General features: G+C 51.4%; 1 protein-coding gene across 1 annotated transcript in view; it reads right to left on the minus strand.

The window, feature by feature from the left end:
• Positions 1 to 20,364, minus strand: part of Igfn1 (immunoglobulin like and fibronectin type III domain containing 1) — a 40,356-nt gene that overhangs the window by 6,088 nt on the left and 13,904 nt on the right. The window contains exons 10-21 of the mRNA XM_045142762.1: positions 18,449 to 18,721; positions 17,697 to 17,746; positions 14,014 to 14,023; positions 13,436 to 13,543; positions 12,843 to 12,967; positions 11,626 to 11,767; positions 10,564 to 10,863; positions 9,665 to 9,964; positions 9,023 to 9,196; positions 7,780 to 7,908; positions 5,772 to 6,074; positions 4,689 to 4,777 (exon numbers count right to left, since the gene is read on the minus strand). Of these exons, the coding sequence (XP_044998697.1) occupies positions 4,689 to 4,777; positions 5,772 to 6,074; positions 7,780 to 7,908; positions 9,023 to 9,196; positions 9,665 to 9,964; positions 10,564 to 10,863; positions 11,626 to 11,767; positions 12,843 to 12,967; positions 13,436 to 13,543; positions 14,014 to 14,023; positions 17,697 to 17,746; positions 18,449 to 18,721 (2,003 nt within the window). The remainder of the gene's footprint in view (positions 1 to 4,688; positions 4,778 to 5,771; positions 6,075 to 7,779; positions 7,909 to 9,022; positions 9,197 to 9,664; positions 9,965 to 10,563; positions 10,864 to 11,625; positions 11,768 to 12,842; positions 12,968 to 13,435; positions 13,544 to 14,013; positions 14,024 to 17,696; positions 17,747 to 18,448; positions 18,722 to 20,364) is intronic.

Genomic DNA, 20,364 nt, shown 5'->3' on the forward strand with positions numbered 1-20,364 from the left:
AACAACAAACACACAGAGGATGAAATCAGAGAATCACTCCCATTCACAATTGCATCAAAAAAAATAAAATACCTTGGAATAAACCTAACCAAGGAAGTAAAGAATCTATACAATGAGAACTTTAAAACACTCAAGCGAGAAATTGCAGAAGACACTAGAAAGTGGAGAAACATCCCTTGTTCCTGGATTGGAAGAATCAATATCGTGAAAATGGCAATCTTACCTAAAGCAATCTACACATTTAATGCAATCCCTATCAAAATTCCAAAGGCTTTCTTCATGGAAATAGAAAAAACAATCCAAAAATTCATTTGGAATCACAAAAAACCTCGAATATCTAAAATAATACTGAGCAACAAAAAAGAGGCTGGTGGTATCACCATACCTGATTTTAACCTATACTACAGAGCCATAGTAACAAAAACAGCATGGTACTGGCACAAAAACAGACATGTAGATCAGTGGAACAGAATAGAGGACCCAGATGTAAGCCCAAGTAGCTACAGCCACCTGATATTCGATAAAAATGCCAAAAATACTCATTGGAGAAGAGACAGCCTCTTCAGCAAATGGTGCTTTGAAAACTGGATAAATATCTGCAGAAGGATGAAAATCGATTCTTCTCTCTCGCCATGCACAAGAATTAAGTCCAAATGGATTAAAGACCTTAACATCAGACCGGAAACTTTGAAACTGCTAGAGGAAAAAGTAGGGGAAACCCTTCAACATATTGGTCTTGGCAAAGACTTTCTGAATACAACCCCAATTGCTCAGGCAATAAAAGCACAAATTAACCACTGGGACCTAATGAAATTACAAAGATTTTGCACTGCAAAGGACACAGTGAAAAAAGCAAAGAGGCAACCTACAGAATGGGAAAAAATCTTCGCCAGCTATATATCTGATAGAGGATTAATATCTAGGATATACAAAGAACTCAAAAAGTTAAATAATAAGGAATCAAACAAGCCAATCAAAAAATGGGCTATGGAGCTAAACAGAGAGTTCTCAAAGGAAGAAATACGAATGGCATATAAGCATCTAAAAAAATGTTCTACGTCACTAGTCATCAGGGAAATGCAGATTAAAACTACACTGAGATTCCATCTCACTCCTGTCAGATTGGCCACCATCATGAAAACAAATGATCATAAATGTTGGCGGGGATGTGGAAAAAAAGGAACCCTTCTGCACTGCTGGTGGGAATGCAATCTGGTCCAGCCATTGTGGAAAACAGTGTGGAGGTTCCTAAAACAGGTAGAGATTGATCTACCATATGACCCAGCTATAGCACTCCTAGGCATATATCCAAAGGACTCATCTCATATCCTTAGAAGTACATGCTCAACCATGTTTATTGCTGCTCAATTTATAATAGCTGGGAAATGGAACCAGCCTAGATGTCCCTCAACAGATGAGTGGATAATGAAGATGTGGCACATTTATACAATGGAGTTCTACTCAGCGGTAAAGAAAAATGAAGTTATGAAATTTGCAGAAAAATAGATGGACCTGGAAAGTATTATACTAAGTCAGGTAACCCAGGCCCAGAAAGCCAAGCGCCACATGTTCTCTCTCATATGTGGATCCTAGCTACAGATGACTGGGCTTCTGCGTGAGAATGAAAATACTTAGTAGCAGAGGCCAGTAAGTTGAAAAGGAGACATAAAGGGTGGAGAAAGGAAGGGAGGAGGATACTTAATAGGTTGATATTGTATATATGTAATTACAATGATTGTAATGGGGACGTAATATGATGGAGAATGGAATTTCAAATGGGAAAGTGTGGGGGTGGGGAGGGAGGGAATTACCATGGGATATATTTTATAATCATGGAAAATGTTAATAAAAATTAAAAATAAATAAATAAATAAAAATGAACTTAATCTTTTGCATGTGTGTATGGTGTGGTGTGCTGTGGCATGTGTGGTGTATGCACGTTTGTGTGCCCATATGCTTGCCTACAGGGGTGGGGGGTTGACAGTCTACTGTGGCAGGAGCGGAACATCACAGGATGTCCTGCTCCATGGCTCTGTTGCCCATTCTTTGTTTGGGGCCTGAATCTCTTACTAATTCAGGAACTTGAGGGCTCCTATGGTTCTCAGACCCCTACTGCCTGTACACCTGGGCACACAGGTCCAGGTGGCCACACTCGGCCATTTACAGGACCTCTGCAGCTGCGAACTCTGGGGTGAGGGGCCTCAGGCTCCCTCAGGCCCTCGTGCTTGTGCAGGATGCACTCAACTGCTGAGAAATCTCTCCAGCCCATTGGCTGGAGGGATGGCTTAACGGTTAAGTCATTTGCCTGCAAAGCCAAAGGACCCAGATTCGATTCCCCAGGACCCACATTAGCCAGATGCACAAGGGGGCGCACGGATCTGGAGTTCCTTTGCAGTGGCTGGAGGCCCTGGCGCGCCCATTCTCTCTTTCTCTGTCCAATAAATAAATAAAAATAAAGTGCTTTTTAAAAAGTAACGAGTTTCATTGAGACATTCTCACGCCTGTGCGTCAGTGTAGCTCGGCTTATTCACTGGCCCCATTATTCTCCCGTGTTCCCTCCCCTTACTGGTCCTGCTCCTGTTCCTCCCCACAAGTCACCCTCCCCTTTGCTTTAATGTCTCACATATAAATCATTTCAATCTAGATTCTGCGGATGACAGAACACATGTGATATTGTGTCTTTCTTCCCTCCTGTCGCCCCTCCCTTTCCCTTCTTCCCCACTGCTGTGAGATGCTTACAGGACAGCACTGCTGACTCTGGGTTCACATGGGGGGGAGTGCTGTGCAGGAGGGGGAAGGGATTCTTGGAGAGGAGAGTGCTCCCCACTCTGGTGCTCAAGACCAGATTGCTGGGGGAGAAGGTCGGAGAAGGGGGGGACTCAGGAATCTCTGCAATAGAAAAAGACTGCAGGAAGGAGATTCTGATGGCCTGGCCTAATAATTGTGGTGACCATGACCAGCTAGGAAGGCCAGTTCAGCTGCTGGATGACCATGCTGCCATTGCCTAGAGGCCCTGTTACTGGACGCTCTGAGAATGCTAATAATAACTTACCCATGGGAGTGTTCTGAGGGCTTAAGGAGTTAACAACATATGGAAAGCACAGAGAATGGGGCCCAGGGCATAGCAAACACCCAGTGCATGCTCAGGTTTGTCATCATTATCATTGTCCTTTGATGGTCCAGAAGTTAAAAACATATAATTTAGAGTTACACACATCTGGTATCTCCACCTATGAGCTACACACCCAGATGATGATCCCAATGGCAGCAACTTAATAATAGTAAGGACATGATTGAGTGCTCGCCGTACACCAGACCCTGTTTATACACACCCCTTCCCTTCTTTCCTCCCCTCTCTCTTTCCTCTCTCCCTTCCTTCTTTTCATTTTTTTTTTCTTTTGGTGGGGGGAGGGTAGTGTCTCGAAGTAGTGTCTTGCTCTGGCCCAGAATATGGAATATGTAGTCTCAGTCTGGCTTCAAACTCACCGCAATCCTCTTACCTCTGCCTCCCAAGTGCTGGGATTAAAAACATGCATGGTCACACCTGGCCCTCCCTCCTTTTCTTTTGTATGTGAAGTTGTTTTAGTGTACACAAGGAAGTTCACTGCAGCATTTTTGCACATATGTATCACTGTACTTTGCTCCCATTCACATCCATTGGCTCTCCTTCCCCCCACTTCCCCCCCCCCCAGCCCTGCTCAAATAGTTTCCCTTTTCTGCTGTCGTGATTCCTTATATGAGAAAAGACATGTAACATCTATCCTTCTGGGCTTGGTTTATTTCTATTCACATGATAGTCTCCAGTTTCACCCTTTTTTTTTTTTTTGGTTTTTCAAGGTAGAGTCTCACTCTAGCCCAGGATGACCTTGAATGGCCTTGGGCTCATGGCAATCCTCTGACCCCTGCCTCCTGAGTGCTGGGATTAAAGGCATGTACCACCACGCCCAGCTCATCCATATTTTTTTCTCTGCAAATGAAACAATTCCATCCCTCTCTATGGCTGAACAAAACCCTTTTGTCTGTATGCTTCCATGTGTTGATTCCTTGAACCTTCGTAGCAGCCCTTTGAGATAGGTCACGATTACCTCTCAGCTTCTTGGCTAAGATCAAGGGATATGTGTCACTATTCTTATCTGCATCTGAGGCACAAGGGGCTTTAAACACAGAGAAGTGACTACATTGTTCAAAGTCCAGCTATAGTGAGCAACGATGACATCAGAATTCGAACTCAGTCAATCTGCGCTCTTAATGATCAGACTAGATACACTGTACACAAAATATCAGGTGGTGTTGATGTCGGCTGAGGTTCATCCCAAGTCAAACTTAGGTCATGCATGGCACAAAAATATCCTGAAGGCAGAAAAGATTATCCACACTGCACAGGGCTGGGTGATGATTAAAAACAGTGGCCAAGGGAGAAAAACAAAGCCTAGTTTGGAGACACAGTGCCCGAAACTACCACTAAAGGCGCGTGTCCACTGTTCAGACAACAGAATGACCACCAAGGGAGACCAGATGCCAGCTGTGCCCTAAAGGACCATCCTCTCTCCCTTCCTCACACTGGGCCTGATTTCTATCACAAACTCAGCCCTCTTCCCCCAACACACACACGACAAGAGAACCCAGAACCGTCTGGTTCCCTTGCTGTTCTGGGTGCCCCTCTCCACACCCTTCCAGCTTATACTCACTTCAAAGGAAACAGGCACACGGATGGTGTCCCCAACTCTGACCATCAGTGCATCATTTGTTCTGGAGTCCATGAGGAACCTGGGAGAGACTGGAACAAAGAGGATGCCTCGTCACCTCCCTCCACAGTTGGCCTCCAGCCTGGGACTCTCAGGGGGCAGAGGGGCATCTGGGTCTAGGGCTCTGATGGAGGAAAACTGAGAGGGGCATACTAGGGAGAGGGACAGAAGTGGAGAATCGGGACATCACTGGAGAAAATTAGGATTAGACAACAAGGCGGCAGAGAGCAATGTGGCTTTTATATTTGAAGGTGAGCAGACCACCAGCTTAAGCTTGGAGTCGCACCCAGTGTTGGACAGAGTCAGGACAAGATTCTAAAGATCTGGACTCAAGTGCCCTGTGCTTGTCACAGTGACAACCAGAGCCAGTTGGTACAGCACACTGGCAGAGCAGAAGGTCTGCTGCTGGGGATGAGGGCCCAAAAGGAAAGGTCATCCACCTTCCAATAGCAGGGCCCAGGGCCTGGGTCACCCTGGTGGAGAACTGTCTACACTGAATAATGCCTGTGTCCTGGAGTCACTGCTCGAAATCCTGGCTCTGATTCACAGCAATGGTGAGACCTTGGGAGAAGCACCTTGGACCTCAATTTCCTTCTGTGTAACTTGGGATAAAGGGGAAAAAAAAAAAAAAAACAAAAGCAAACAATAATCAGCCAGGTGTAGTGGCGCGCGCCTTTAATCCCAGCACTCTGGAGGCAGAGGTAGGAGGATTGCTGTGAATTCAAGGCCACCCTGAGACTACAGAGTGAATTCCAGGTTAGTCTGGGATACAGTGAGACCCCACCTTGAAAAACCAAAAAAAAAAAAAACAAAAAAAAAAAAAACACAAAACAAAAAACCCCCCAATAACATTGTAGGATAGTAATTAGAATGAGAAAGCATTTCTAGGAGGGGCCTGCCTGGTCTAATGGCTGCATCCAGGAGGTGCCCAATCCCATCCCTCTGCTTAGAGGGCTGCTGCTGGCTGCTCAGTGGTCTTTCTCAGGAAGGGTCTGCGGGGCTCAGGGTAGAGGCGATGGCACTCACCAGTAACAGGCATGGTGTGAATCAATGAGTCCAGGGCAGTGGGCTGGCCACAGCCCCCATCATTCACTGCTGTTACTCGCACAAAGTAGCCTTCCTGGGGCCGAAGCCCTTTGGCTGTGAAGGTGGTGCCTGGCACAGTGCCCACATGGCACGGGCTCCACTGGAGGCTGTCTGAGTGGCGTAGGTCCACCACATATCCCTGGGCTTCATCGCCGTCCTGGGTATCTGGCCCCATCCAGCTCACGGTGATGCTGGTGTGCGATGTGTCTGTGACCCGGAGGCCTCGCACTGGTCCTGGGGATCCTGACCGAGGACCACGGAGACATTAGGAATGGTGTCAGCTTTCTGGGAGGAAACCCGCTGGGCGTGGGTAGTTCCCAGCATTCCTGCAGGGTGTGGGGGCCTTCTCTCGGGGTTTCTGAGGTACCTGCCCTCCTCTCCAGCACTGTGCGTCAGCTACGCGCACAGGTAGCTAGCCACTTCCTCTGGAGCCTCCCCTACACGTTCTGCTCATTCACCACCTTTGACGCCACTTGTCAACTTATAAGGTATTCTGTTGTCAGTTGTTTCAAACAGCCTGCCACCTGGCGGATCCCACTCGTGTCAGCAACTTGCTGCTCCCTCAGTTGTCATTGTCACTGGTAGGCCAAAGGAGCTCAAGGTGCACAGAACAATATTTTCCAAACTCTGCCTTGGAGTGAAGTTTTTTGAATGGGTGATGCATTAAAAAAAGAAAAAAAAAAAAAAGCCGGGGCTGGTGGCGCACGCCTCTAATCCCAGTACTTGGGAGGCCGAGGTAGGAGGATCGCCGAGAGTTCGAGGCCACCCTGAGATTACACAGTGAATTCCAGGCCAGCCTGAGCTAGAGTGAGACCCTACCTCGAAAAACAAACAAACAAACAAAAAGGAATTCTCTACTCAACTTTGAGAGGTTCAGATCAAAATTAGACATGTTTCTTTCATGTGGGTCATGGAAATGAATAGACTCATGTCGGACTTATATTTGACGACAGACCTTTTTGCTTTCCTGCTGTCTTTAGACTGTCTCTTGGCATCCTTCTAATGCTCCTGAGACCACAGACAGGGAAATGGAACAATGCTGGCTGCCTTGTCAGTGATGAGCAGTGTGTATTGGGTAGAAAACTGAGGATCAGCTTACCTGCTATACCTGTCCCCCCCACCCAAGGGATGAGACCACCTGCTGCGTGAGTGATTGGCCAAAGGATGGTATTGGTGAGCTAGCTTGGAGATGGACCTGCCCAAAGAGTGGATGATGTGATCTCGGCAACAACTCTTCTCAGTCCCGCTGCATGACTTCTGTGCCTGTTTGATCTAGATTTAGGGCCCTTAATACATGTCTCAACCCTGTGGCCTTTCAGCCTGAACTTTCTTTTCTTTTTTTTTTTTTATATTTTTTGTTCATTTATTTATTTATTTAGTTGAGAGTGACAGACACAGAGAGAAAGACAGATAGAGGGAGAGAGAGAGAATGGGTGCACCAGGGCTTCCAGCCTCTACAAACGAACTCCAGATGCGTGCGCCCCCTTGTGCATCTGGCTAACGTGGGACCTGGGGAACCGAGCCTCGAACCAGGGTCCTTAGGCTTCACAGGCAAGCGCTTAACTGCTAAGCCATCTCTCCAGCCCTGAACTTTCTTTTTTTTTAAAAAAAATATTTTTTTATTAGAGAGAGAGAGAAAGTCAAAGAGGCAGAGAGAGGGAGAGAGAGAATGGGTGTGCCAGGGCCTCCAGCCACTGCAAATGAACTCCAGACCACATGTGCCCCCTTGTGCATCTGACCTGGGTCCTGGGGAATCAAACTGGGATCCTTTGGCTTTGCGGGCAAGTGCCTTAACTGCTAAGCCATCTCTCTAGCCCTCAGCCTGAACTTTCAATCCTCCTAACCATTTCCCTTAGGACTGCCTCTGACCTGTGACCTCCTGTCTCACCCAGCTTCACAGCTATTCCAGGCACACCCCCTCCCAATCCTGGCTTAGTGCCTTACTTACTCATGGGGTCTCGAGCAAATATGGCATCTGACGGGGGCCCAGGTTCTCCAGGGCCTGAGGGAGCCACAGCCACGACTCGGAACTCATACTGACAGCCCTGTCGCACATCCGTCACAGTGTACTTCCTTTCTGTGAAGGAAGTGCCCAACATTAGTTCCACCCTAATGGGGCCAGGCAGCTTGGCACTGCCAAGCTCAGGAGAAGACACTCCCTGGGGTCTTGACACAAGCCTCTTGTACCAGCCCCAGCCAAGTGTGACCCAGTTCTCTCTAAGGTCAAAAGAGTACCGATCAAGGTGTTGGGGCCCCGATCCCTGTGTGCTTCTACAACTGGCTTGCTGGGTGATCTTGGGCAAGCATCCCAATGTCTCTGGTTTGCTCTGCCTTTCAGAGTGCTATTTATATGAAGCGGCATCACTCAATAGTGAAGTTAGAGGAAGGCTCATCTCATCTCCCTCTTTCCAGATGTGAGGGTATGAGACCCTGGAAGGCCTAGGTCCCAGGTGACACAGGCACGGCGGGACATCAGGAGCTCCTGAAACCCGTTCTGGGTCTGCTCTTTGGCCTTCAGGACACCCAAGCACAGAAGTGCAGGAGGTTCCGGGGTGTCTTTAGCCTTGGCCCACCCTTGGCTTTTCCAGATTCTTTCTGATCTCAGAAAGCAGTCTGCTTCTCGGTTGCTGACTAGAGGGAACAGTGGTGCTCCTCTTTGCCTCAACGTTGGAGAAAGTGAGCTCTACAGAGAAAGTGGACTGACTGCCCAAGGCCAAGGACCAAAGTGGAGTGCCAGGGACAGCAGCCTCTTCTGGGTTCCAGCCTGAGACTTCTACTAAAGCCAGAGCTCTTCAACCCCAGTTCTATTGATGGGCTTTCCCAGATATTTCTTTAAGACTTTGTTGCTGTTGTCTGAGGAAGGGTCTGTAGCCCAGGCTGACCTAGAATTCACTACATAGTCTCAGGCTGGCCTCGAACTCACAGCGATCTTCCTATCTCTGCTTCCTGGGTGCTGGAAATAAAGGTATGTGCCACCACGCCTGGCTTTCTTTGAGATTTTTGAGGGCAGAGGTCTGGTGCCTTTTAGGATATTTACAGCATCTAGATGTCACTAGATACTGGGAGCTTGTAGGGGGACAAAGCCACCCCAGATGAGAGTCACTGTATTAAACTGATCTGCACTGATAATAGGGAGGGATGCTGGAGCCTCGGAGCTGGGCCAGAGAGAAGCTGCATTCAGGCTGGCTTACCAGGCACAGGCTGCTCGTTCACTGCTGTCCAGGCATTGCTTCCCCTCTTGCGCTTCTCAACCATGTAGCCTAGGATATGGGCACTGCCAGGGCCCCGTGGTGCCCCCCATGTTAGGGTGATGCTCTGGCTGGAGGCTGACAGGATGGTTGGAGTAGAAGGGGGCCCTGGGAGAGCTAGGGGCAGAAAAGGTACCAGTCAGCAGAGGTTGAACGAGAGGCCAGCTCAGAGACATCGGGGAGAAATCACCCAGGAGTAGGGTCACACCATCCTTTCCTGGGGAGTGTCAGGGCTGACCCAACCTGCCCTCGATACTGCTTTGGCTGCCCTGGGGCAGGAATAATGACACACTGGCCTCGGAGTCTCGAGCCAACCCCTTGATCATGACCCCTGATAGGCTGCTTGAGGACAGGTGCATCTGAGAGAGAAAGACGCTGACCTCTACCCAGGTCCTGAGATGGGGTGGGGCTGTATCTCACTCAGGGGTAGCTCAGAAATCTCAATCTCATCTCCTGATCTGACTGCCCCTGGGCACAAGCTGGTGTCTCTCAGCCACGGTGGGGGGGGGGGCAACCCTGCTTGTGCTCTAGGCATAGTGGGGAGCCCAGAAGCGTCCTCTCTCCAAGTGCCAGCTGTTCTCTCACCCTCAGGAGCCACCAGCACCTCCTCAGACTCCAGGGCATCCCCAGCCCCCTCTGAGGTCACAGCTCGCACACGGAAGGCATACTTCCTGCCCAGCTCCACGCCAGCATCGGTGAAGGTGGCGCTGTCTGGCGGTGGCTCTCCCACCTTCAGCCAAGTGCTCCTGCCAGCCTGTCGCCTCTCCACCACATAGTGTTCCACGGGCCGGCCCCCGTCATCTTTCGGGGGTCGCCAATGGAGGCAAACACCGGCCCTGTGGCAATCTTGCACCTCCAGGGGTCCCTGTGGAGGCTGTGGCTTGTCTAGGAACCCACAGAGAGGTGCAGAAGGAAAAGGGGGTCAGAGAAGCTAGAGGGGAACCATATTGCCCCCCCACACACGGACAGACACACACACATATTAGCAGATAAGCCTGTGATGGGAAGGACTGCCCAGAGATACCCATGGTTCCTGGCATGATCAGAGAATGAGGCAAGGTGCCAGCTCATGGGAGGTTCTAAATGTCTCCTGTGAAATGTCCCTGATCTCTGCCTCCCCAGTACTGTACCCAAGGACAGACCCCGGAACCCCCAGCCTGTATACAGTCCCGCTGTCCGTGGCTGTCATGAGCACCCACTTAGTGCTCTGGTGCAGACACTTGCACCTACCAAGGAACTTCCCCAGGGCCCAGCGTATTGGGACTCACAGAGGTTCTACAAAGTCCTCTCCTAGAAGACGCTCGGCCCCTGTTCTAGACTGCCTCTTCCTACGCAGACTAGGGACAGGAAAGAACACTGACAGGGAAGTCTTTGGAGCTTAACCAGCATGCAAATAAGGACCAGGGCTGGCCTCCTCGAGGGAGAGAAGCGCCTAGGATCCTGGAGCCCCGAGGCCTCAGTTTGGAAGAAGTTGGGGCTGGCACCTATGACTTGCACGGTGATCTCAGCCTGCACGCGGCCTCCCTCGCTTCTGAGCATCACGCTGTACTGGCCACTGTCCTTCCTGTCTACGCTGGGAAGGCACAGCCGCGTGTAGCCATCTCCCAGGTCCACCTGGGCCCCCTTGTGGCTGCTGCCGGCCACTACATCCCCGTCCTTCATCCAGGCAGCCTGAACAGGGAGGCGGCTCTGGAAGGGGATCTTCAGGGTCACTGGCTTTCCAGCTTTAACCACCAGTGGCTTTCTCAGTTTCTCTGTCACATCTGGAGCAATGATGGGGGGATCTGGAGGAAAAGCAGACCAAGAGAGTCTCAGAATATCAGTCCCTGGGGACTGTGGAAAGAAAATCCTAGAGAAGGTAGTTTGAGTGAAAGGGAAGGAACCCCCTGCCCCACGTCACAAGGACTGACACAGGGAACAGGCTTGGTCTGCAGCAGGAGGGGCCAGGGTCAAAGTGCAGCACCGGGCATGGCAAGGAAAGGGGTAATGCGAGGAAGGCATGGGCTGACTTCTCAAATCATCTTCATCGTCCTGGAGAGATGACTTAGTGGTTAAGTGCTTGCCTGTGAAGCCTAAGGATCCTGGTTCAAGGCTAGATTCCTCAGGACCCACGTTAGCCAGATACACAAGGGGGCGCACATGTATGGAGTTCGTTTGCAGTGGCTGGAGGCCCTGGTGCACCCATTCTCTCTCTTTCTCTCTCTCTCCCTGTCTATGTCTCTCCCTCTTTCTCTGTTTGTCTGTCACTCTCAAATAAATAAAAATAAACAAAAATATCATCTTCATAGAGTGAGAAGGCTGCACACGAGCCACAGAGTTGGGGATCTGCCGAGAGGTCTTTCTTTCTTCCTCCTCTTCTTCCTCTTCCCCTTCTTTTTACTTTTTGGGTTTTTGAGGTGGGGTCTCACTCTTGCCCAGGCTGACCTGGAATTCACTGTGCAATCTCAGGATGGCGTTGAACTCACGGCGTGCGCCACCCCCCCAGCTACCTGTGAGGTATTTCAAATGGTGCAGACACGGAGGGGCAGGGCAGGGCTGGGCCTCACCGTGCACAGTCAGGCTGGCCTCGCTGCGCAGGTTGCCAGCTGTGAAGGTGTACTTCCCGGCGTGGGTCCCCTCCACATGGGTGATGACCAGTCTATGCGCGAGTCCATTTTGCTCAAAGATGGCCCCATCCTGGGCAGTGAGCTGGAGACAAGCGGCACAGGAGAGATGGCTAATTCTCACCCCTTCCCACGCCTCCCAGAGAGCTGGCCCCGGGGTCTCTGCTGGTGCACTGGCTCAAATGTGAGTAGCAGCCACATGAACTGCACACTTAAGGCCACCAGTTAACTGTCACAGCCTTATTGAGGTTGGTACTGCTACGAGTCCCATTTTACATTTACCATTTTGCCCGGGGTCACTGATAGTGACAGGGAGAGCAGGGGTCAGGAGTCACAGCTCACTGACACCACTGTCATGTTTCCTGACGTGATTGATGGCTCTAATGGAACCCAGAGGGGGTGCTGCTTGGATGCATGAGGGAACCTAGCTGGTCAGGGTGGAAAGATGGCTTCAGGCGAGGCCTCGGAAGGTGAGCGGAATCCCGCGGATGTGGGAGAGGAGTGGCATTTTGAACAGCGGAAGTGCAGGGCTGTGCTAAGGTCGGAGTGAGTCACGTACATACTCATTGGAATGCTTATTTCAAACACACCACATTTAAACTTCTCTCAGGGTGAAACGTGAGTAAAACAAAGAGTAAAACTCGGGCTGGATAGATGGCTTAGCCATTAAGGCACTTGCCTGTGAAGTCTGACTCAGGTTTGACTCCCCAGTAACCCATGTAAGCCAGATGCACAAGGTGATGCATGTGTCTGGAGTTTTGTGGGATTTTTTTTCAATGGCTAGAGGCCCTGGCATGCTCCCCCATTCTCTCTCAAATAAATAAAATAAATATTTAGGGCTGGAGGGATGGCTTAGCACTTAAGGCATTTGCCTGCAAAGCCAAAGGACCTAGGTTCAATTCTCCAGGACCCACATTAGCCAGATCCACAGGAAGGTGGGGTTCATTTGCAGTGGTTGGAGGCCCTGGCATGCCCATTCTCTCTCACACTCTCTCTCTCTCTGTCAAATAAATAAATAAATATAAAATAAATACTTAAAAAAGAGCAAAACTCTCATAAAGGCCTCCTCCTTCTACTTGTATGCCTTGCTCTGTCCTCTCCCCCACCCCCGACAACCTCAACCCCACATTAGTTAGTCAAGAGATGTGACGGACCAATACCTTGACTCCATCCTTAAACCACGTGCCAGGTCCCAGGTCACTGGTGAGGGTACAGGAGAAGGTGGCAGCCTCTCCCAGTTTCGCCTCTGTGTCCGCCAGACCCTGAGAAAAGTGGTCCACAGGGCCTGGAGAGACACAGAGGGAGTCGCCAAGGCCCATTCAGTCTCCCAGGCCCTGACCTGTACTGAACTCCATCCACAAGGCTGCTAAGGTGCCGGCGGCAGCCTAACTCAGTACCACCACCCAGCCTCCTGTTTTTCTCATGACCTAGGCCAAGATAGATAGAGACCCTCCTGAGTCCACAAACGGGCATTCTGAGCCTCCAGAGTTAAGCTAACACTCTGGTACTTCGGCCATAGGGTTTCAACACCTGATACCAAGGAAAACACAGCACCTCACACCACCTGGCTCCCTCCCACACAGGTGAGGGGAAGGAAAATGCTTCCCAAATCTTTAAGAGGTTTCAGGAAATGGGGATTCTGGTAGGGATAAGCTCTTAGGCTAGAGGCAGAATTAGCACCCAGGTACCCCAGTGCCCAGGGAACCCCCTCAAGGCTCCACCTCACAGAAGCTACCCTATTGGGGATACCTACCTCGGGCCTCCTTGGAGGAACTGCCAGTGCCAGGCTTGTATCTGGATCTGGGGCTCTGCGTGGCACCTTGCTTCTGGCCGCAGATGTCTGACCTGCCTACTTTGGTACCTCCCCTGCTGCCAAGATGGCTGAAGGGTCCCCGATTTTCATCTTCACCCCAAGTCTCCCCCAGGCGCCCTCTGTTTTTGTTGCTTATTGAGCTCTCTGTACCCCTGGACCCCTCTGTGGTCACTCTCTTTGCTGATCCAACCTCAGTCCCAGGCTGCGCCGGACACTGGCTCCCATAGAAATCAGGCTTCCTTCCCGACCAGCCAGCACCTTCTCCTCCCTGCCCCTCATACTTCCTTGGAGTCCTAGAGCCTGGAGCCTGGCCAATCTCGGCCTCTGGGGACCCCCATTCTTGGAAGGATCCCCGTCCCCATCCCTGTCCTGTCCCTAGCTGACAGCCCGGGGTCTGGATCCCTCCTGATCCACCTCCATAGACTTCTCTACTTATGGGGTCATCTGAGTCATCCCGGGCTCCCCTAGGTCCTGACCCCCGAGGTTTCAGAATCACACCATCCCCACACACAGTGGACTTCTCCTTGCCTAGAACACCCGAGTCCTCTGTACCGCCAGCCCTGCCCCCTTCAAATCCTGAACCTCTGCCTTCCAGAGGCCATCGGCCTTGATATTGATCTTGGCCTGGTTCCAGCCCCCCACCCCTAGAGCCCCCTGACCCTTTATGAGTTTGCCTAGAGGCGGCTTTCTCCTGCAGAGAGCTGGGAACTCTGCAGCTGCCTTGGCCAAGACCCCCATCTTCCCAGCCTGGAGTCCAAGTGTAGCTCACCCCTTGCCCACCGTCAGGCCTCGACACTGACTTGGTCTGCTCCCCATCTTTGCAGCTGCTTCCCTTCATCTGGTCTGTCTCTGCGGAGATCCCAGAATGTGCTCCCCTCCTCCCGCCTTCTAGCAGTGAGTTCCCACCTCCCTGCTGGCCCACAACTCTCTCCCTGTCTGTTGTCCCTGAGCCTGTTGCATTTAAGTCCCAATCCTGTCCTGACTCCATACCAGCTATCCCTGCCCAGGTATCACCCTCCACTGTTCCTCTACCACCAAGAAAATGAGAAGTCCCCATAGCTTTTGCTCGGTCTGCAGACCCGTCCTCTCTCCTGGGAGCTCCTCGGTCCCTAGGAGACCCTGGAATCCCACAACCATCTTGCCACTCTCTAGCACCAACCTCTCCCAAGGCTTCAGTGATTCCTGAGGGCCCAGTGTTCCTGAGACTGTCCTTGGTACCCTGCCTACCTGAAAGGCTGTGTGGCCCTTCCTGTGTCACCAGGACCGCTGGGTCTGTGGAACTGTCCTTGTGTACCATGCCACCTGAGGTGCCCAGCATCCCAGCCACCCTAGAGCCTATCCCAACCCCTGCTGCATCCACAAGTCCCTTTCCTCCACCCCTCTCTCCACCATCCTTAGAGTCCATGCCTTTCTCTGATGCTGTCAAGTTTCCTGACCTGGGCCCTGTAAGTCTGTGGCCCCTGGGTCCAGACCTGTGCTTCATCCCAGACTGTGAGCCTGACCCCAAAAACCTCCCTGAACCACCTCCATGCTGCATCTCAGCCTCTGACCCCATCTCCCCGGAACTTCGTGATCCTCCCCTATAACACATCTCACTGTCTGATTCCATTCCCTCGGCTTCCCCCAAGGTATCCCTAAAACCTGCCTCACCACATGACAGAATGTCTCCAGAGTGCTCCAACTCACCTGCATAACCTTTCCCACTCCCTATCAGGCTCATTCCAGAAGCCCCTAAACCATTCTTATAACCCACCTTACCCCCTGGCCCCGTAAGCCCAGAGGCACCAGGACCATTCTTATAACCAACCTCACCTGTTGGTCCCATTCCTCTGAGGCCTCCTGAACCATCTGTAAAGTCTGCTTCACCCTCTGGCCCTGTTCTTCTGGGCCCAAAATGCTTTGACCCTCCTCCATAAACTGTTCTGTCCCTAGTTCCCTGAGACCCTAGATTTTCATATTCATCCCCGTAACCTACTTCATTGCTGGGCCCACAGACCCAGTGGCTCTTAGAACCAACTTCAGCATGAGCAGCCAGTACTCCACGGTGCTGGACATCATCCCAATTCCTATCCCCAGAGGCTTTGTCACCAAGGAATCCGATCCTGTTTCCATCACCCTCCTTGACCCCTCCTCCCAGAGACCCTGGCTCTCTGGCTCCAGGAACTCCAGTGCCATCTCCAAAGCCTCCTTCTCCAAAGGCCCCCAGAGCCCCTAAAGCTTTGAAGTCCTCATAATCTCCGGTCTGACCCCAAGACTTGATTCTTCCAGGGCCCTCTGGTTCTATTTCCATATGTCCCTCTCCAATAGTCTCCATTGTTCCAGAACCCTTGAGACCACCTCTACGCACAGACTCCACTATCCCAGGACTACCTAAGGCACCATCAGAACAGTGCTGTCCCCCAGGGCCTGCTTGCTTCTGGCCTCTGGATGCGTCCCACTTCCAAGCTTCACCCACAGGTATTCCATGATGGCCACCTGAGGCATTCTCAAAGCTAGCCACCCTCCCAGATCCACTTTCTGCAGGACCACGGTGACCTCTGTTTGCAGACCACATTTCCCCAGGCAGCCTTGAGCCATGCCTGGAAGTGCCCCCATCCTGAGATTCTGTTTCTACAGGGCTCTCAGAGGTGGCTTTATAACCAGTACCAGAGCCAGGCCCTGTTTCTCCTGGCATACTTGAGCCAACTTGATAAGCAGCTCCATTCCTGGGACTTACCCCCCTAGCATACCCTGAGCCATCTCCAAACCTAGATCCCACTTTCCCTGGATCTCCTAATCCATCCTTATAGCCCATTTCTCCTCCCGGCCCCTTTTCTCTGGAGCTCCTTGACCCATTCCAGAAATCTGACTTAGGTCCTGCTGATCCAGAGTTTCTTAATCCCTCTGCATCTCCTGTTGTTCCCCCAGATCCAGGGGCACTCAGGCCTGGAGACATAGCTAGCCTGCCATTTCTCGCACCTCCCTGACCAGAGTCCATCAGTGCAGCTGCTTGGAAATCATCAATACTCCCTTCCTCTCCACCAGACCCCAGCACTCCAGGCCCAAAGTGGGTCCCTGTCTTTCTGAAGCTGGACCATGAATCATCCTGAGAACCTGTGCTCTCACACTCTGTTCTGCCAGGTCCCCCTGCTCTCCTCTGTCCCATTGTCCAGCTCTGAGGAGACTGAAGGCTTCTGGGGCCTTCTCCATCCTTTCCCTGGAGCTCCTGTAGGCTACCTTCCCAGTCCCTAGGATCTCCTGGGCCTCCAGGAACAGTTTTGTAATCCCTTCCTCCAACTGCAGTCCCTGAACCTTGACCACTTGTCCTCTGTGGGGAGTCCCTGCCATTGGCCTCAGGACTCCAGGGTCCCAGGAGAAGTCTCTTGCCTCCAGGTAATGATGACGGCTCAGTGTCACTGCCAGCAGGTGTCTGTCCTGGATACCCCCCTGATTTCCAGTAGCCCCCAGCTTGCCCTTGGTCAACACCTCCACCTCCCTGGGAACCCCAGGACTCAGGGCCTATGCCTACTTTGAAACTGGATCCTCTTCTTCCAGGAAAATCTGAGGTGCCAGGACTTCCTGTCCTGGTGCTGCCTCCAGCTTCTCCTAGGTGGGTCCCACTGGCCCACACTCCTCTCCCACTTTCCCTACTCAGGCCATCCCCGCCTTCCATCTCATCCAGGTGATTGCCCTGCAAAACCTCTGTTCCTTCCCCTTTCAGCAGAGACCTGTCAACATCAGACTGGGATCCCCACAGAGCCCTCTGTTCTGCCCCAGCTCCCAAGTGAGGGTCCCAGAGTTGTCCCTGGCCCTGTCTGTTTAACTCACTGTCATTGCCCTCTCTGGGCTCTTCTCCTTCCCTGCTGCTCCCAAGTCTTCCGTCTGGAGAGCGACTATACCCAGCCTCCCAACTTCTTGGTGTCCCCCAGTCTCCATCCTGATGGGGCCAATTGTCCCCAGGAAGAGTTACCGTGTCCCTCTCTGCTTCTAGAAAGCCCTTTTTTCCCTGCCCAGAACTCCAGGCTGAGTTAGCTGTCCCTTCCCCTCCCATCAGAGAATAGCCTTGCCTGCCAAAGCCGCCCCCTCCTGGGCCTGCCCCGGCCGGGAGCAGGGTCCCAGAAGTGGGCTCAGTCCTCTCGAGGAAGCCCTGCTCTCTGCTCTTCCCTCCCTCGCCACTGAAGCCCCAGGTGTCTTCTGCATCTGAGGCCGGAGCTCCCGGTGCCTGCGTTTGGAGGTCAGCATCTGTGCTTTCAGCGTGTTTATCTTTCCCAGCTTCCGTGAGGTGTGGAGAGAAAAGAGAAAAGACCGAAAGCCCTGGTAAATGGGACCAAAGCATCTTACCCTACTGCTTTGCCTGGCCCTCACTCTCCCCAAGCAACAAGCAAGTTACCCATCAGAGAGAGAACCAGGATGTTCCAGCATCCTAGCACCTCTTCCAGCAGTCCGTACTCACCGGCCACCTCACCCGGTGACATGGATTATGGTTCTGACACATAAATCCATGGGCCAAAGTCACGTGCTTCTCAAGTTGCCATTTTTCTTCTTTTAAACCTACTTGTCCTATTGCATGTCTCACATATGGTCAATTTATAGTCTTCTGGGATTATACTGAACCCGAATCCCAATCCCTAGAAGTTTTAAGGTACTTTCTGGCCTGGCACAAGGGCTTTTTATCTACACTGAACCTGGGCCACTGTCACAAACCCTGTCCAGACATTAGGGCCATCTCAAATCTGAGAGCCCAGAGTAGCTCTGGAGCAGAGGTCCAGTGGAGTGGAATAGCCGAGGAAGAATGAACGGCCACGAAGAGACTGCAGTTCACTGGACCAAGAATCGACCCAAGGAAGCTTATTCTCTCCAAGTGAAGGGATTACTCAAAAGCAAATGACCAAGTAGACGAAACCCCCCCCCCTTCCCTGACCCTGAGGCCTTGCCCTGGTGGAGGCAGAGGAACTAAGAAGTGTGGCCACTCACCTTCAACTATCAGCCAGGCACTGGAGGCATGGAGTCCAGTGTCAAGTGAATAGAGGCCCATGTCTGAGAAACGGGCCCCCTTCACAAGCAGCCGGTGAGTCAGCCCGTCAGGGGACACGAACGCTTCATACTTGTCACTGAGCCGGAGTGGTCGGCGCTGGAAGGTCCAGGCTGCATTGGGGCATGGACTGGAGAGAGTGCATTCAAAGACTGCATCCCCCTGCTCCTCACAGTGGGCCTCGGCCAAAGGGACCACCACTCTGGGTGGAATGGCTGCCGGGGAACAAGGATGGGCTTATCAGCCTAGCAGGATGACAAGTGAGACCCAACAGAGTGGGGCTAGGGAGTTCAGAGACCCAGGATGCAACCAGTGTGCCACAAATTTCTTTCACCTTGGATGGGTCACCACTTTATCCCAGTTTCTGCTCCCATTACCAAATCCTTACTCAGGATGTCAGTAGGAACACACATAAAATGTGGAATCATAATCATATTTTGAGCAGTCAGGCTGTTTCAGCTCTGGAAGTCTACAGTTGTAAACCCAAAAGTTCTATCTGGGGGGTGAAATGAGCACATGAAGGAATTCAGGATAGTAAGAACCAGTGTATCATCCTGTGATCATCTCCAATTAGGCATTTGTAATCCCTCCCCCCATTTTTTTTTTTTTTTTTAGAGACAGCTAGCGAGTGAGAGAGACAGCAACAGAGACAGAGGGAGAGAGAGAGACAGAGAGATTTGGCACACCAGGGCCTCAGCCACTGCGGTCCAACTCCACACTCTTGTACCATGTAGTGGGCATGTGCCACATTGCACTTGCCTCACTTTTGTGTGTCTAACTAACAAGGGATCTGGAGAGTAGAACACAGGTCCTTAGGCTTCACAGGCAAGCGCTGTAACCACTAAGCCATCTTTCCAGCTCTGAATTCCCTTTTATAAGTGAGCAAACTGAGGTTTTATAAGTCAAGTAACCAGGCATGGCAGTATACACCTATAATCCCAGGATGAGGCATAGAAAGTACAAGGCCAGCCAGGGGACATATAGCAGGTTCAAGGGTAGCCTGTACCACTTAGTGAGAGCCCATCTCAAAATAAAGAAGGTCTAAGGACTTAGGTTAGTGTGAGCATGAGTGAGGTCCTGAGTCCAAAGTTAAGTGACTTGCCCCAGTCTGACTTAACTAATAGTTGGCCAACTCCCCCCACCATTGTGCTCAGGCCTTCCAAGCCTATCCAGGCACCTCAGGCCTAGTTGAGGCCTTTCTTCCTTCTCTTTCCTTAATTTTGATTCAACGATGTTCTTTATGATCAAGCTGGAAAGCTTCCTCCTCTAAGCCTCTCCTTGTCCTTCCAAGAGGCCCCTGGAGCTGCCAGGTGATTGGGGATGATGTAGAGCCACAAGGACAGGTACAGTACAGTTCAAGGAGAGGGGTTCCCAGGTGGGGAAGGAACACAGGACACAGGGAAGGAGGAGGCATGTGCACAGCAGAGGTGTGCCTAACCAAGGTGGGCACTCTTGCCCAGGAGTTGTGGGAGGATCTGCATTGGAAAGTGAGGCAGGCAAGGATAGGGGGTCGTTTAGCCACCTGAGACCCTGTTTGCCTTGAGCAGTAAATGCAGCCTTCTCCTATACAATGCACATAGCCACCTGTTGGGAACCTGCAACCTCATCTGTACTGAACTCCACATACACCTCACTCCACTCCACGCAACGAAGTAGTTTTCCTCTTCCCTTACTGACCATTCTTTATTTATTCATTTATATTTATTTAGTTAGTTGGTTTTTCAAGGTAGGATCTTGTTCTAGCCCAGGCTGACCTGGAATTCACTCTGTAGTCTCAGGGTGACCTCAAGCTCATGGCAATCCTTCTAACTCTGGCTCCCAAGTGCTGAATTTAAGGTGTGTGCCATCACATCTGGAT

Source organism: Jaculus jaculus, chromosome 1, assembly GCF_020740685.1.
Source record: "Jaculus jaculus isolate mJacJac1 chromosome 1, mJacJac1.mat.Y.cur, whole genome shotgun sequence".
Classification (NCBI taxonomy): domain Eukaryota; kingdom Metazoa; phylum Chordata; class Mammalia; order Rodentia; family Dipodidae; genus Jaculus; species Jaculus jaculus.